Source organism: Dunckerocampus dactyliophorus, chromosome 12 (assembly GCF_027744805.1).
Source record: "Dunckerocampus dactyliophorus isolate RoL2022-P2 chromosome 12, RoL_Ddac_1.1, whole genome shotgun sequence".
NCBI lineage: Eukaryota > Metazoa > Chordata > Actinopteri > Syngnathiformes > Syngnathidae > Dunckerocampus > Dunckerocampus dactyliophorus.
The window spans coordinates 20,243,082-20,255,792 of NC_072830.1; the positions used below are offsets into that span (position 1 = coordinate 20,243,082).

The 12,711-nt window shown below is 40.7% G+C and overlaps 1 protein-coding gene across 5 annotated transcripts in view; it reads right to left on the reverse strand.

Moving 5' to 3' along the window:
* Positions 1 to 12,711, reverse strand: part of LOC129191312 (protein jagged-1) — a 46,974-nt gene that overhangs the window by 13,513 nt on the left and 20,750 nt on the right. For all 5 annotated transcript variants that reach the window (XM_054794544.1, XM_054794543.1, XM_054794542.1 and 2 more), the window contains one exon: positions 2,335 to 2,392. In XM_054794544.1, coding sequence (XP_054650519.1) covers positions 2,335 to 2,392 — 58 coding nt within the window. The remainder of the gene's footprint in view (positions 1 to 2,334; positions 2,393 to 12,711) is intronic.

The following is a 12,711-nucleotide window of genomic DNA, read 5'->3' on the forward strand; positions in this document are numbered from 1 at the left end:
GCTGGCGTATGTATACTGGATATATAGTCTATATATAGTGAATGTCTTCACTGACACAGTATAGCAGCTGTCAGGAGCTCAGGTGGATGATAATGACAAGAAGATGTAAGCACAGCAGTGTAGGGCAGAAGGAAGGAGAGCTGGAAACAGGCTTCCATGCCTCATCTTCATTATCTGTACTATCTTTTTTTTTGGAGGGGTTAGAAGACCCACTCTTCCCATCCACTAGCACAATGACAAGGAGGATGGTGTGATGAAAACATCACCCTGACAGGAATGAGGAAGCCATCGTAGCATCTGTCTCAGTGTGCGTTTGGGTTGCTTTAGATATAGCATGCAGCTCACGCTGACTGTCACGCAGCTTTTCCTGATTAGGAGGAGAAACAAGCAGCAGGAAATGAAAGAGTCTGTTTAAAAAAAAAAAAAGACCTTTTAACCTTGTGTGATCAGAAGCATGAGAGACGAGGAGGACATCTTCGCACATGTGCACCTCATTATAATGTTGCTTTTGTGAGTACCACGCATACAGTATATACACTGATTAGGTACAGTCCAATGACAGCTTCGACTGACTTCTGCCGTCCGCATGCTATGTGCAGCGTTTCGGTCTCAATTTTAAAGATTAAATCCACAAACAATAAGAAAAATGACCATTATGTCCAAGGGGTATTCATGTAACATGTTTATTATTATTGTGGTTTGCAGTGATAAAACTGTAGTACGAGTCAAAGTATTAGACAACTGTCATATGACTCTCCAACCACAACAATAATAAACATATTGTGCATGCATTTATAATTTAATTATGGTACTGCTGAGTTTCACGTAATGTCACATCCCGTTGTAGTAGTCACCGGCTCAAACAGATGGGGGCAAATAGGTGTAATCGTAACTAGAAGTCATGCAAAATCAAAGCGAAAATGCTGCCCGCATACATGCACTGTTCTTGCATGTGGGAATAGTTCGAATATGTATTTCGTAAAATGTTCTTACTAAGATAGTCCATCATAAAAAAAAAGACGTTCAAGAAACAACCAAAAAACACTCAGAAGGGTGGCTGCTGAACCTGTCTGTCGTCGAGCGGAGTCGAGTATGAACACGCTGCAGTTTTCAGTGAGCAACAACAAGCAAATTTATACTAAAACCAAAGTTAAAATACTGTTGGAACTCAAAAATGCTCATGATAATGTGAAATGCAGAAAGAATTGCCTCTTAACCAAAAACTGTAGATTTGTCATTTCCGCTTCATCTAAATGTATTAGTGCCCAATTATTCAATAAACCCTATAAATATAACGCCAAGATTACAAATCCTGCTCCATTGCATAAAAACAAAATTGAAGAGTACCATATAAAACAGGGGAAAGACCTGCACTACGTAATAGAACTTGTGACACGGCCGTGGGGATCCACACTCCTTGGCCAGCCTCACTGTTCCTTCCGCCCCTTGATGGCTCGAAGGCAGACAGTGAGGTGTCTATGGACGCTCCCGTGTTCTCCTGAACTCCAGAGCAGCACCCCGGCTAAAACTACGAGGTGTTCCACCAGGAAGAATGTCCAGCAATACTCCACGGAGGGCTTAGAAGTGTGAAGAGATCCGCGGTTTCACGCACCCCAGAAAGAGTGCATGAAATCTGGTGAAAAGGGCGAGCGAACACCATGACCCTGGAAGCCCAGGAACTTGGCTATGGAGACTCACTTTGCCAAACAGCACAGCGAAACGATGAAGGACACATACAAGAATGTATTCATACAGACTGATTTGGTGGAAGAACGCAAATAGACATGTTAGAAGCATTATATTCATTATGTCTAATGCTGAAGATAAGCTTTCACTGATTTTCGATCGGTTTTGTTTTCAACTCTTTTATGTCTTCATGCATCACACCATGCACACTCACACAATTAGAGCAAATAATTTCAACGACATGCACTTTAACACTTTCTTTTGCCACTTTGTGTCAGTTACATCTAGAAGATCCATCCATCCATCAGTTTTCTATGCCGCTTATCTTCATTAGGGGTGCGGGGGTATGCTGGAGCCTATCCCAGCTCTAAAAGATCCCTGGGCTATGGCCGGGCTATGAATATGAAGAATTTTCACAGACACCACCCCCAAAAACATTTGCAAGCTGATATCAACCAAAAAAATAGAAGCCACGTTTTCAAGGCAGGAAAAATAACATATGCGCAGCGCTGTCCATTGTTCTGAAACAACCACACCTCCTATTTCCAGTCTATATGCAAATATTGTTGCAGTCCACCTAGATTATTATCTTCTATATATTCTGGAAGTGTTATGTCTTATATGCACAACATTTGTCTTTTCCATCACCTGATTGTGACGTGCCGTTGTCATTGTCCAAAGCCTCCAGCACCAGAGAGAAGGACTTCTGTGGAGAACAGACAAAACCCAGAAACAATATATGTTTTAAAATGCTGCAAATACTGTGTTCATTTTGCAAGAGATTCAAAAACATTTAAATCAATCCTTTCCCAGTGCTTTAGAAGTCTTTTTATTGTATAACAATCTATTAAAATTCATAGCTGTCTGCCGAGATAAGCAGGTGGACATCCTCTAATAGAGACACTGAGCTTGCAGGTATACCACCTTAGAGATAATAGAGAGGGCATGCCCTCTTTCTTCTGATGAATACATTCATGTCATACCATACATCTATATGCAGACTGAAAACACTTGCTGTGTCTCCTCGAGCCATCATTTGTTATTATTTCTATTTATTATTTTGGGATTATTGTCACCCAAAGGGCTACAGTGATGTATGGTCACATTCTGAGAGTCAGCATTGAAATAATAATGTGGGAACGTAGAAGTCAGATGAAGGTAGGGAGAAAAAAAAACAGCGGCGTGGCTGAAAGATAAGATGAAATCATTTGCAGGGCCCCTGCTGTTGGTCACATTTATATATGTGATGAATAGGAAGAACAAAGAGGTCAGAAGGGACGCAAAACAATCAGATGGCGGTACAAAAGAGCCAAAAGATTACAGGGGCTGGCTATAGAAGAGCGAGATGACAACACACACACACACAGCGTGTTAGATAGAGGCAATGGTGCTAATGAGATGTACAGGGCAGCAGTTCATTAAGGTTAGCAGAGAAGAGACAGTTTGCAGATGGACCAGTCATTAAAATGCTGTTTAAAATTCATTATTAACAACTTAGAATGAAAAAGAGCCAAGGTAAAACTAAGTACATCTCAGAAGATGCAATTTAAGTAAATTATTCATCATCTATGAGCACAAAGGAATAGGAGGCTCTCGAATTTTAAAAGAAATTGCTTTTTAATATTGATGTAATTCACATGCTCAAGGTCCTACCAGTGCATTTAAAAAATACAGAGAAAGAATTACCACAGTTACGTAAATTAACAGTGGCCGACGTTCGGTTAGACTCCGCAAATTAATTAATCTGATGAACTGCTTATGGGCCTCAGTAGGTGCTGCTGTTTTGGTTAGCAACAGAGTTCAACTGGGCCAAGCAGTTTCCTATAAATGTCCATGTGTGTGAAATAATAGCATCTATGAGCACATTTTTTTTCTGACTGAAAAAAGGAGGCATTTATTTGGGGGAGAGATTTCTTTAAGTTGACTAATTGAGAGAAATTTTGTCACCGACTTTTAGGATAAAGCCATTAGACGTCATTTGCTTGGCTTACCTTGATTATATGATGTGATTTCTACGATTGTTGCTCTATCTTAAGACAATTTACTTCTGTTTTCGCTGGAAAAAAGAAGTAATAATGCAGAGGAGCAGCGATTCTACGCAGAGTTTCTCCTGGATGATAATGCTTCTTACCTTATCTTTAAGGCACAGCCCAGCCACCCCACGGAGAAAATTCAATTTGGCCGCTTGTGATCTTGTCCTTTCAGTCACTACCCAAAGCTCAAAACCATAGGTGAGGGCAGGAACATAGATCGACCGGTAAACTGAGAGCTTTGGCTTTCGGCTCAGCTCCCTCTTCATCACAACGGACCGGTGCAGAGCCATCTGTCTGGTCAGTTATTTTGTCACCCATGGAAAATCTGGTTTTCATGTTGTTATCACCTCTAAAAGCAGTCTACACGGGCAAAACCTATCCCACCCAATCTGAAACTGAGCGTAGACATTCGGTGCTAATATTGATTGAATAATCAAACACACGTGGGCAACAAAAAAAAACACCTGCCAGTCACATGGTCCAAAAATTTTGCTCACATGAAAAATGGGTGGGTTCAAACAAAAGGTGCTAACTTCTAAGTTGTGCATCCAATCAGATGTGTCAAACCCAAATGTTTTGTGGTCTTATTTATTTTACTGTTCTGCGTATGTGCTGATGATGTCATCAGTACAGGAAGGGCAAGCCTGCGATAAGTGTTTTTTAAAGCTAAGTTTGGAACCCTGCAGAGGTCACGCTAAACACAGCCCACTGAAGTCAACTCCCAACAAGAGCTGATAAGCGTGAGCTCTAACAGCGAGCTCTTCCTGACAACCTTTCCAAAACACACAAGCAGCAAGTTAGTCTGTGACGCCAAGCAGCCATTGGAGCAGGCAGAAAGGTAGAGAGGATGGAGCACATGGGGAAAACATACATGTTCGAATGAAACAATGTCAAGCCACAATAAGGAAACGTAAACTGTAAACAAGGGTGATGTTTACCAATTGCTGATGACGTGATGGCTTCACCCTCTTCAGACATCTCACTGATAATTGTGTTGTCAAAATGACGACAAGTTGGGAAATGACATCATGGGAAATGTGTGTGTCGTGAAGTGCACCGAGGTCGAAATGTTAACAAACGTGGAAAAAAAAAAAAAAAAAAATCATGAAGGGACATGTTTGTGTTTGTTTGTCCATCTGTATTTTAACAGGACACTTCCTGGGTTAATGAGCACAATGTAAAACAACAGGAACATACCATTTTTCATTCTGGTGAAGGGGGGGACATTTCCATCACGGCAAAAAGAGAAAATATCCTCACAACAGCAAAAGTGCACAAAACAAGAAACTGGATTTAACCTAAGAGGATACATTTTAAATAATAAATACATTTAAAACCCTTTAAATATCTTCACTTATTTGTCCGTAATGACAAAACTTCAGTCAGTTTCCCACAAACTGCTGTCAAATATTATATAGTAATTTTTTTTGACTATATCAGTGAGTCTTTTAAAATTATTTTTTAAAGGAAAATTGCACTTTTTTTGGAATTTTGCCCATCATCCACAATCCTTATGTTAGACATGAACACATACTGTTTGTCTTTCAAAACAGCTAAAAAGACTTAGTTAAGAATGCACGTAATGCGAAGCGACATTGTTATTATGATTATTAACATTGCTACGCCGATCCAACTACGTTACTGGGCGTATTGACACCTTGCCACACCACACCGGCTAGCTTCACCGCACACTCGCCCGCAGCGTGTCAGCGCCACGCTCTCAATGCCTCAGGCCACTGCCAAAAGGTAACGCTGCATACTGGCGCTGCTGCCACTGCTGCTGTGTTTTTGTTTTTGAGTTTGGAACAGCTAATGTTAGGTGCAACGTTCGTTTCTATGTTGCTCTGTGAAATCAATGCGCTAAGGAAGTACGTTACATACTATCATGAAGGTACCTGTTACTACATGGTTACAGCATGTATATAAAACCATAAAACCTAAAAGGCGTTTTAGTAAGTGGTCTTTGTAGGAGGATCTCATTACATGCAGCAATGAGCTGTCTCTTTTTATATCTTTCGAACAGACAGAAAAGAGAAAGACGTGTTCATGTCTCACATAAGCTTTACATAAACTTAACAGGTGAACTTTGAGCTTATCTAATTTTGAATGCGCATGTCCAACATGTTCAAGACTTAACACACTTAACGCACAACTTGCTGTTCTCTAACATACGAGTTGTGCATATCCCTAACTTTTTGTGAGTAGCATACTTTATATTTTTGGAAGGTTTTAACCCTTTAAAAGGCCAGTACTTTTACATAAGTGATTTTACTAATTGAAAAAAAGAACAACAAAAAATATTTAGTATTTTGTTTTTCAACAATTGTTAGAGGTCCTGACAATTAACAACAGTCTGAGCCAGGAGTCGGCAACCCGCGGCTCTAAAAACCTTGTTGTTGCTGCTCCCTTTGCTGAGCGGAGAGGAAATGTGCATTTTGAAAAAAAAGCTTGAAATGTCGGACTCAAGTCCGTGAATGCATCTAGACTGCGCTCTGACTGCTGATTGGATGAGCAAGGGAAGAGGAGAGGGGGCCAGTGTGCAGTGACACACGAAAAAGACATCTTGTTGAGTGTGAATGGACATATTATACGCTGGGTCACCCGTGTGCTTGATATGTGGCGAGAAATTAGCAAACAACAAAAATGTAACCTTTAAGGACATTTTCAAAACCAGCACTCAGCTATTCTGAATAGTACCCAGGGGTGATGTCGGAATTACCACGGAAGGTTGAGCAGAGCAAACTTAAATTCAAGAAGCGGATGAACGCTCCAAACTCAACTACAGCTGCTAGCGTTGTGGCTGCGCACGAGATCGTTCACTGACGGGGAATACATGAAAGAATCGTTCATAAAAATATCAGCGCATCTATTCTCCGAGAAAGAAATGCTTCTCTCTACAAAGACAGTTAAGGACAGGACCAATAGAATGGCAACAAACATCACCAGTAGGCACATTGGTGACATTAATTCAGCGCAACCATATTAAATTGCCAATGATGAGTCAAGTGATGTAAACACCATTGAGCGGTCAGAACTGACATGCAGATATGTGAACTCGTGTTCAAGTTGGCAACATTTTGTTCTCATTTTACACAAGTACGGGAACCACTCAAAAAAGCCAACATAGGTCAGTGTTTCAATTATTCCAAAGTAGGCCTGCACATGCACTCTGCACTTCTGTTACATAAAATTATAACAGGTAAAATAAAAAAAAAGATACAAACTTTTAAAATGTATAAGCTGTGTAATGTTTTGCAGCTCCAGGAAGAGGAGGCAAAATGGCTCTTTTGTTGGGACTCTTTTATCTAAGCCCATGAAGGACAGATGAGGCGTTTCCAAAAAGAGACAAGAACATGAAGACATCAAAAACCAGACAAATAGAAATAGCTTCTTCCCTCAGGCTGTCTGCTTGTCTTAATAGTAATAAAGCTCCAAAATAGAGGATTACAAGGGCTGGTGCAGACTTCCCTCATTAAAACAAAGGCACAGACATTCAAGATGACAGCCCAAGTTCACATTTAATGAGAAGAAATCCGACTAAACCTCAGATCTACTGCTCGTCTACTATTCCCAGTACCATGCCCCTGTCTATTGGTGCCCCCCCACCCCAATGCATCCTTCCCTCAATGTCGCTCAGACATGGGTCGGTCAAGTAGGATATCCCGACAAAGCCAGGCTGTACAAACACAGCTCTTGGACAGGAAGAACTCCCAACCCTGAGAGAGGAATTTCCCTTCAGTGCTCACACAGTCATGCATACACACTTACGTGGACCATTCCCTATTAGAACTGATGGATGGGGACGAAACCCAGTTTGACAGCGCAGAACTAAGCATTGAACAATAGCTGCTCTAGTTCATAGGTTTGTTCTTCCACACCAAGCTCATCCGAGCATGACTTTTATGGATTGTAATGTACACTGTGAACAGAAAAGGATATTTCCCAAATCATTCTATTCAGGTGGAGGTATAAGGGTCCTACCCCAACTTTTAATTAATGAATTGCATCTAGGTTCTTTTTTTTACTCGCTTCCATCATTATTATTGAAATCACTTAAATTGTGCTCAATCGTGACAAGTTATCGCATCAGCATGCAAAGCAGAACATTGACATCGTAATAACATCATTTAACAATATACAAAAAAAGGAAATTGCATGTGAAATTCACAAACAAAATGGTAAATATCATAGCAAATAGAATGAGACTACAACCCCAAGGACCAGTCAGCAACATAGGCAGGCAACTACCACTAATAATAATAATAATACGCAAAGTATATTTCACATAATAATGGCTCTAATAAATATCAGTCTCATAATTTATGACTGTATTATTATTTTGTTATTATCATTATTATTATAACTCCCAAGGTCCAAGTGCACAATATGTTATTTGAACAAGTTTCAATCTGTTAAGAATTCATCATGTTTGTTGGAGAAAACACTGATTCTCAGCATACAAAAAATGACTGCACATTTGAATTACCATCATATTATTGTGGAAAAAATAATCATGTTTTTTTTCCACCCATCCATCCATCCATCCATCCATCCATCCATCCATCCATCCATCCATTTTCTAAGCCGCTTCTCGTCATTTGAGTTGCAGGGGTATGCTGGAGCCTATCCCAGCTGACTTCGGGCGACAGGTGGGGTACACCCTGGACTGGTTGCCAGCCAATCGCAGGGCACATATAGACAAACAACCATCCACATTCACATTCACACCTATGGACAATTTAGAGTCGGCAATTCAATTAACCTAACATGCATGTTTTTGGAATGTGGGAGGAAAGCGGAGTACCCGGAGAAAACCCCCCCCCTACACACAGTGAGAAAATGCAAACTTCACACAGAAATGCCCAACGGAGATTCCAACCCAGGTCTTCCTGATCTCCTGACTGTGACTGTGTGGCCACTAGACCACCGTGCGGCCCGGATTTTTTTTTCCATTGACCTGAAATAACTTTTTTTTTTATTGTGATTCTATGCTAAAACATTTTTAACCAATTTGTCCAATTTCCTGCTCTCCTCTCCACACCGCACATTTTCCTCAAGCTATTTTAAGGCAATGATATACGGCGTGTATCTGTGCCTCATGCATTCATTTAAACAGCTGATGATTATATATTTTTGATGTGTTTGAGACTGTTTTTAAGACATATATAGCATTAAATCACTTGGGGGGGAAAAAAAATCCAGGCTCAAACTGTCAAATTAATTGAAGTCAGCGTTCTAATTGGCAAACGCGGAGACTAATTGCCAATTATACATGTAAGTGTGTACACCGTGGATAAGCATATTAGACCAGCAACGTTTGAACAACATTTATTGATAACTTGGTGTGATGCTAATAATACGCAGCTGTGTGTTTAATGCATTCTTGCACCTGCCAACTCTCACCTTCAGCATGAGGAGGCCCAAGGCAATTACACGCTCACACATACGTATGCAAACACAATGGACACCACACACACACACGCATGCACACACAGTTGCCATGACAGCAACTCTGCCTGTGTCAGATTGGACAGGCGATGGCTCACTTGCACGACAAGTATGGCGGTGAAGTAAGCGTGGTAACAATGCCATTATTATTCTGGCAGCAAGGCTCACAGTTAAAACTTGCAGTCACATTCAAGGTGTGTGTGTGTGTGTGTGTGTGTGTGTGTGTGTGTGTTGAGGCATGTTTGGGTCAAATAACTGAAAAGGTGCAGGATTGATTTCCACTTGGATGAACTAAACTGGCTACCGAGAGTCTCTGTAAAGACTCGCACATAAGTCCGCTACTGGTCGACATGGTTGTTGTCTTATTGACTGATTTTTTGGGCGGAGTGGGGGGCTGTTTCAGGAGCAAAGGAAAAAGAAAATCAATATCCTCGCTTTGTGACATTTGTTGAGATTGGAAAGAGTGAGAGAGAGAAAAACAGGTTTTTCAAGAAACTTTGTGGATAAGTGGCAAATTCAAAGCGTAAGGGCGCTCCTCCTACTAAAGTAAATTCTGATGTATAAGCCGCTACTTTTTTCTTAAACTTTGAACCCTGCGGTTTACACAGCGGCGCAATTAATTTATGGCTGAATTCTAATCTCGTGACACCTCCTTTACTTCAGAACTACTACTGATTACTGTTAAATACTGTTTAAATACTGTGCCGCTCGCGAGTCAGTGAGGAACCCATAGCTCCTTCTTTGGCAGGAGCCACAACAAGCTTGTTAGCCCATTGGACGCCAGCAGAGGTCAGTATACATACCAGTATAACAACATAACAGTCACGATGTCATCTTTCAAAGAATACTTTACTATCAGCACTAAATTCATCACACAGCAACTTAATACTCAAAAGGTGTATATACAAATATACAAACAGGTCCCAAAAATTTGAAAAACCCAACATTATAAAGTTTTTCCATAAGGCATTGCATCTGAGCAATGTATTCACTGGGGCGCTGCAATGACGTCAGCTTCCCGCAACTGAAGTTAATTAAGCAAATCAACCACGAGACCGGGGGTCGCAACCTATACCATCAAAAGAGCCATTTTTCCTCCTCTTCCAGTAAAGAAAAATAGTCTGGAGCTGCCAAACATTACACAGCTTCACCTAACAGAAGTGCAGAGTGCATGTGTAGGCCTACTTTGGAATAATTTAAACAATGAACTACGTTGGCCTTTTTGAGTCGTTCTCGCATTTGTGTAGAATTAAAACAAAAAGTAGCCAACTTGAACATAAAAAAGCCCATCAGAGTTCACATATCTGTATATTAGTGCTGTCTGCTCAATATTGTTCACTTGACTCATCACTGGCAATTCAATATGCTAGCGTTTAATTACTGTCACTAATTCGCCTACCGGTGATGTTTGTTGCCATTCTATTGGTCCTGTCCTTGACTGTCTTTGCAGAGAGAGGCATTTCTTTCTTTTTTTTGAAATATTTCCTATCTATTTTATTTTTGAATTCGGAGAATAGATGCTCTGATGTATTTATGAACGATTCTTTTATATTCTCCATCTGAGAACGACTTCCCCCTCCTTCCGATCACATGTGCAGCCAGCACGACACTAGCGGCTGTATTTGAGTTTGGAACATTCATCCACCTCTTGAAAGTAGGTTTGCTCTGCTCAACCTTTCGTGGTAGCTCCGAAATTGCTCTCTTACACCCATCTGCAGGTGCGTACTTTCCAGAAAAGGTTGAGTGTTGTTACATTTTCTGTTTGTTTGCAAATTTCTCGCCACAATTCACAGGTGGGTAAGCCAGCGTCATTGGCAGCGAAGGGAAAGGTCCCGTCAGAATTAAACTCCAAAGTATGTATTCATGTTTATTCATGGTTATGTGTAGCTAGCTTACAGCGGGGGAAGCACACTCAACAAGATGCCTTTTTCGTGTCTCCTCCTTCCCCTTCCCTTGCTCATCCGCTTGAGGCGAGTCAGCTATTTCAAACTCTTTTTGAAAATGCAAATTTCCTCCACTTCGGTGTTAAAAAAGCAAACAAACACTGAACTCGGCGAAGGGAGCCGCAACAAGGAGGCTGAAGAGCTGCGTAGCCGTGGGTTGCCGACCCCTGCACTAGACCATCGGCGACTTCAATATTACAGCGGAACCTTGGTTAGTGTCATTAATTTGTTCCAGAAGGTCCGACTCTAACCGAAAAGGATGCTAAGTAAATTCATTTTTCCAATCAGAAATGCTGTAAATCCAAGTAATCTGTTCCCGAGAGCCAAAAGATTTCACACTACACATTTTTATAGTTTTACAATTACACTTTGACATCCAGAAAACAATTCATCAAAATGCATATAAACACTTACAAATGATGAATAAACAAAATAAATGAAGATTCAAAGTTACTTTTACCTTCATTGAAGACGTGATTCTTGACGACTGTTCTCAAAGACCAAGCATAACCACTTTCCTTCTTTTGCCAAGTGTTATATTTGGACTGCAATAGTGTTTCCCACCTCAACAACCCAAACTAGAGCCAAAGAACGTTGCAAGTGCCAGCATTTTGATAAAGAAGGTGAAAAACACTATTCAATTCAAGAAATAACTCATGGCAAAACAGGAAAATGGAGGTGGCCGACCTCGCTGCCACATTAAGTCTTTGGGAACAGTCGTCAAGAACCACGTCTTCATTGCAGTTAAAAGTAACCTTAAATCTTCATTTAGCCCTTTCATTCGTCATGTATATGCATTAAAATTTCTATGCATGGAAAACTATAATTGTTACAATAAAATTGCGTTTTGAGGTCACATTTTTGAGCGTCAACCACTGACAACATCATAGATGGCGTAGCAGGCTTCCGGTTGCCATTTTGTTAGCTAGCTAATAGGATGCTAACAAGGAAGGACGTTTTCTGATACAAAAATACATTAAGAATACAACTGGACGCACCCACGGTATTAACGACAAGACAGTATATTGTACGCTAACCGGAGAACGCACGCAAACCGTGGGAAAATTGTGGCGTGAATTTTTTATGTTACGCTGACAGAGGCGGACGGTAACTTACGTTCCATTGTATATGATTTTTTTCAACAATTCTAAGTAAGTCTCAGAGGTCCCACAATAGTGAATTGAAAGCGTGCTGGCCAAAATCTAGCCTTGATGCTGGAATTTAGAACTTAAGTTAAAAGTGCTTTCAGTAAGCGCTAGCGGGAACACTGTGTCTGTAGCTTTAATGCTAATGAGCTGTGCTTGTCCACACCTGTTTCCGACAGAGTGTGTGGCACTATTGTGCACTTTATCCACTTTTTATATATACACGCTGTAACTCTGCACATGTTCAATGGATGCCATATATCACATACAGCAATGTAACATTAAGTAGTGGGACAGGAAGACACACACGTTAGCAACACTTGCAATGCTATGTGAACTACAGTGCTAACATCGCACTCATATTTTCATAGCAACATCATGCTAGGTTAGCCTATTCACTGAAGAAAAACAAAGTGATCAAACTTACAGCTCCCACATCTGTAGCTGACTGACAGT